At 40.3% G+C, this 5387-nt stretch overlaps 1 protein-coding gene across 1 annotated transcript; it reads right to left on the bottom strand.

The window, feature by feature from the left end:
• Positions 1-825: 825 nt before the first annotated feature.
• Positions 826-5028, bottom strand: LOC111948488 (extracellular calcium-sensing receptor-like). The gene is made up of 5 exons (XM_023961853.2): positions 4583-5028; positions 3694-4488; positions 3345-3569; positions 3112-3235; positions 826-1730 (listed from the first exon to the last, which is right to left on the bottom strand). Exons 1-5 carry the CDS (start codon positions 4838-4840, stop codon positions 826-828), a joined length of 2307 nt encoding a protein of 768 aa, XP_023817621.1. The 5' UTR covers positions 4841-5028.
• Positions 5029-5387: the final 359 nt, after the last annotated feature.

The following is a 5387-nucleotide window of genomic DNA, read 5'->3' as shown; positions in this document are numbered from 1 at the left end:
CGAACAAGATCACACATACAACAGAAATACACACATACAGATCAAGGTTGACTGAGGTGCATCCAGTTCATAAATCTGCAGCTCCTGGAGCTTGTTGGAGGAGCTACCGCTGAATGTTTTTAGCCTTATCGCTACATAGAAGAAACAAATAATGCTGAGATATGAAGTTCATTTATTTTGAAAAGCTCTAGAAAATCTTTGGCAAGCACGCCCCCATTTCCGGTTTTATTAGATCGGTAACCCCAACAGGTTCAACATCTACTCCAGGTGCTGCGTCTGAATGACGGCCACTTTCAGCAAAACTTCCATCTCCCTCTGACCCAGTGAGATGCCTCCTGCCTCACTAGCATTGCCAAAACGTTGCTTTGGCAGAAACATGTTTTGTTAAACAACTATATGCTGCCCCAAATTCCATAAGGCTGGCTCGTTAGAGCTGCAATGTTGACAAACTGACTCACATTTTAACCGGGTTTCCAATCTCACCTAAAATAGTTCTACAGGGAAAAAGAAAAGGAAAGGGGTTCTTTTTGTGATGTGTTCCAGTTTGCCTATGAGGGAGAAGGTCAGATATTTTATTTAATGGTTTAATTTTTTATATAGTTTTATTAGTTCGCTAAGAGAGAGTTAAACACTGGCTGATGGTATTTTGAGTTTTTACTGCATATTACAGCACATTATTGTTCTGACAGCTGTGCATAAATATATAGGCGAAAGTAAAAACTGTGATAATTTTTTAATAATTTTGACAATGTCCACGTAAATATTATAGAAATATGCATTATTATGAGTATTTGCATTTGTGATACTTTTTCAGTTATTGATTTACTATGATCCTCCCTTACCCATCATATATTTCCTTGTGTTTTTCTCAGGTTTGAGTAGGATGACATAGCATTTTGGGATGAAAATACAAATCAGTAGTCCAAAACTGGAAGCAAGGATGGCAAAGATCTCCACGGCAACGCTGAACTTGCCTGGAGAGCTGACGTATGCTGGGATGAACGTGATCCAAACTGCACAGAATATCAGCATGCTGAACGTGATAAATTTGGCTTCGTTGAAATTATCGGGCAGTTTCCGAGCCAAAAACGCAGAAATGAAGCACAAGACAGCCAGAAGACCTATATACCCAAGTCCAGCCCAGAACCCTAACTCTGAGCCGAGAGCACACTCCAAGATGATTTTATCTCTAAACTCTTGAACATTTTTAAAAGGGAAAGGGGGGGAAATGGTTAACCAGAGGATACAGATAATAACTTGAATAAGAGTGAGTCCCAGAACGCTGAGTCTCTGCTGTGCAGGTCCAAACCACTTCATCAAGTTTCCACCAGGAAGTCTGGCTTTAAAAGCCATCAGGACAACTATTGTCTTCCCCAGAACACAAGAGATGCAGAGAACAAACGTGATGGCAAAAGCAGTGTGCCGCAGCTGGCAGGTCCACTCAGAGGGCCGGCCGATGAAGGTCAGAGAGCACAGGAAACACAGAATGAGAGAGAAGAGCAGTAGGAAGCTCAGCTCAGAGTTATTTGCCCTCACCAGAGGAGTTTTCCTGTGCCTGAAGAAAATGAACGCTACAATGGCTGTCAAGCACGTTCCAAATAAAGAGGCAGCAGTGAGCAGTGCCCCCATTATTTCTTCATAAGACAAAAAGACTTCCTGTTTTCTCACACAGGCATCTCTTCTCTCATTTGACCAAAATTCAGGGTGACATCTCACACAGGTGATGGAATCTGTAGAAAAATGTTAAGGTCAGTGCTTGGGTTACATGGATTTGTCAGAAGCATTAGGAAATTTACAATAACATAGTACCTGAAAAAGTCAACTGCAGCAGTAATTGTATTTATGCTTAAAGCATACATAACTCAGCAGTCCTAAAATGTGTATTGTTGCTAAAATCAAAAAATTGACATCCAGGTCCTTGGCCACTGCTTTTTCCATACTTAAAAGCTTTTTTTTTGTTAGAAAATATATTAGTATAATAGTATGTCTCATATTGCAGAGCGCCTAATAAATGAATTATTTCTGGTGGTGGTGAAGGTTGGGGTGTTATTGTGAATTTGCTGACGCAACTAACATGTAGCGTTGTGAGAATGTGTTTTTTTTTACATGTTATGCAACATTTACATTGGGAATGTGATGTGCTGAATGCACTTTCTTGAACATGTATTATAGTATTTGGTGTTCACACTTGACTGGACTGTCACTACCCGATACGAGTGCATATGCCTTTTCCAATATTTGTTAGAGGGTGTAGTATAATTTTCGGTAAACACAAACCGCAGTTATTAATTTCTCCTCATCTCTGACTGTTTTGTCTCCCTTAATGCCATTTATAGTTTGGTTTGCCTTATATATGTCTTATACCATGGTCTGGGTGAATTCTCTATTCTGATTGGCTACTGGGTGTGCATTAAAAAGTGATATACCACAGGATAACCGCACAGTGAAAAAAAAAGTTCCGGTCACCTACCTTAATTGTTTTGTTTTGGTTTTCTTTAAAACAACCTGTTGCTTCAACGTTTGGACAAAAACAAGCGGTAAGCGGTGAACTTTCTCTCTGAACTGATGCTTTATTCAACCCATCGGAAAGATCAGTATATACGTATGTATCGCTTTATATCGCAGAGTCTTGACTGCAGCGGTGGTGTGGCACACCTAACAAATAGTCCGCTTTTTGTGAGAGAAGCATATAATTACTGGTGGAGGTTGAGCCCAATTAATGTACTGATTTTGGTCTTATTTTGTGAAGTAGTTTGTGGCATGAATCACAGGAATCTTTTGCAGCACGCACATACACACATATAGGAAGTACGATTCACTTTTTGTACATTAAGTTTTTTTCCCAAAATAAAACACTTGATAGACATTTTGAAGAGGATATAATATTGTCCAACTGATGATTTACATACAGAAATGCAGGGCCCACACAGTAACTATAGTTATTTTATTATAAACTAGAGTTGGACAAGCACAACAGATCCTTCACAGTTTTTGGTTATATGAACAATCATGTGAAATTATGTGAATGCCAAAATTATAGGAGTTGGTATGAATAGAAAATTGTCTTTCTTTCTTTGGCAGTTAATTCAGAAAAATGAGGCAAACTCATACCTGTGTTGTTGCTTATTTCCCCTTCAGCACATGTTGCACAGTCATGGCAGCAAACAGGTTTTCCTTTCTGAAAAACCTTTCGAGTTCCAGGCTGACATTTCTCACTGCAAACCGACACAGGCACCTGTATGAACACAGAAATGAAGACACACACTTTTTTCTTGTTATTTACATCAAAACTGCAAAAACAAACAAACAGCAATGCACTCTTTTTTTTAATTGTGGCTGTTTACCTGACGAGAGTTCCTTGTCCAGATTAGATTATTTTGTAGATTGAGCTGCTTGCCTGCAGGCAATGATGCGTCATAAAGGCCGACTGTGACAAAATCCACAATGCCCTTTTCTTTTGGTTGCCAGTTTATAATTTCATATTTTGCTGCTGGATCTCCGTTCGCATTAAAGTAAACCTCCTCTCCTTCTTTTGTTCGGAAGTTAATGTTTCTTATGTGCTGTAAAATCTGGGAAGGAAAAATTTAATTGTGTGGTTGCATTATCATTCTTGGTCCCTATTCTTTTTATACTGTAAATTACTTGTGAAATACTACTTTTTGTGAAATGTGCAATTACCAATTGAAATCTTACCTCCAATGGCTGCAGCTGCACATTAGTGTTGCATGTTTTGTTACATCTGAGTATGACATGCAGAGCGTGGGCTACAGCATACACTCCTTTGTAGACGTTGTTAAGAATGGGCATGAGGGACATGTCTGTGAAACTGTTTTTCACTCCGGCCACATCCTCTTGTCCGGTACATTCTCCCTGAATTTCTGCTGCCGACTTTGACTGTTTGAACTCACAGCTAAACATTGCCTCCCAGAACTCTATGAACAAGTCATTATTGGACGAATTGAGTGTTGTAACATCAAGCATAAACTCTCTGAGGCCGCTGACATGAGCTTTGGGAATGGACAGACCTATAGCTCCATCCAGGATGTGAGTTTTATCTGTTGTTGCAGTCTGAAAATCAAAGATCCAGCCCTCGCTCCCGACCCACTGGTAACCGCTCAAGTTATGTTTGGAAAACTCATGTAGTAACACATCCATGTCCATGTGAGTGAGGAAGGCTACAATCACCTTTGAGGTGGATGCTTTGATCAGATCAGTTATTTTTTGTATCTTATCTGGGGGATCCATTCGAAAGAAAGGCACAGAATATTCCAGACAAATGCCCAACTGTTCAGCAGTTTCTGTGAATGTAGCCATGCCATTGTTGCCATAGTCATCATTTGTTCTAATCGCTCCAACCCACGTCCAGCCAAAGTGCTTGACCAGTTGGGCGAGGGCTCTGCTCTGGAAGTAATCACTGGGTATTGTTCTGAGAAAGGATGGGTACTTCGTTTTATCACTGAGACAGGCACATGTAGAGTAGTGGCTGATCTGTAATAGATGATCAAATGTTGTTCTTCCATTAAGCAGCAAAAATTTGAACCAAATTGTGCAAATATTTTCAGGGTTCACTATCCTTACCCACCAAAGGGAAATGGAATGGTCCCATGACTGAGGCAATGGCAGCACTAAGGGTGGAAGTTGTTTCTCCCATTATGACTTGCACTTGTGCAGCACTTTTGCATTCCTTCAAAGTTAACTCAGCTGTATTACCATTAACCAAAGCAAGTGCAACTTTGACACTTCTAGCAATGGAATCACAAGCATCATACATTTGATAGCCCAGGGTGATGCCTGGTAGCAGTTCTGTACTGTTGTTGATCTCCTCAATGGCAAAGAGCATAGCTTGAGCAAACTGGAACCCTCTGAAATTCAAACTTAGCACAAATTTAAGTTTAGCTCTTCAACAGATTCCTTCTTCACACAATAAAAAAGAATAAACTTTTTGTTGCTAAATCACTCAATATTCCCAGTCGACATGAGTGTTTACCTTTCACATTGCAGTGGCAGAGGTTTATGTGTAAAGTTTTCCTGTCTGTTCTTCCAGCTGCTGTGGAAAGGAAAGATTCCCCCTAAGAGGATGTTCCCATCCTTAACTATTTGGGGATTCTCCAGATCTCCTCTGTGGCTACATGTCGTCTCAGGCTTTGAGAGAGAAACCACCAACAAGAACTGAACAAGTATCCAACACTGTTGGTGCCAGCTCTGTCTGGACATTGTGATGAGAGGCAGAGCCAAACCGGAGGGACCTGCAGTAGTATTTATACATCACGGAAAGACTTCAGTAGTAGTAAAACAACAAAGAAGGTGTATCTCTGCAGACCACAAGGTGGGGCAAAAACAGGGAGGTGATGTCATACACATCCCTACGTTCAAAATACATTTTTGAG

Source organism: Oryzias latipes, chromosome 13 (assembly GCF_053564925.1).
Source record: "Oryzias latipes strain Hd-rR chromosome 13, Olatipes_Hd-rR_3.1".
Lineage (NCBI taxonomy): Eukaryota > Metazoa > Chordata > Actinopteri > Beloniformes > Adrianichthyidae > Oryzias > Oryzias latipes.
This window is presented reverse-complemented; position numbering and strand designations above follow the sequence as displayed.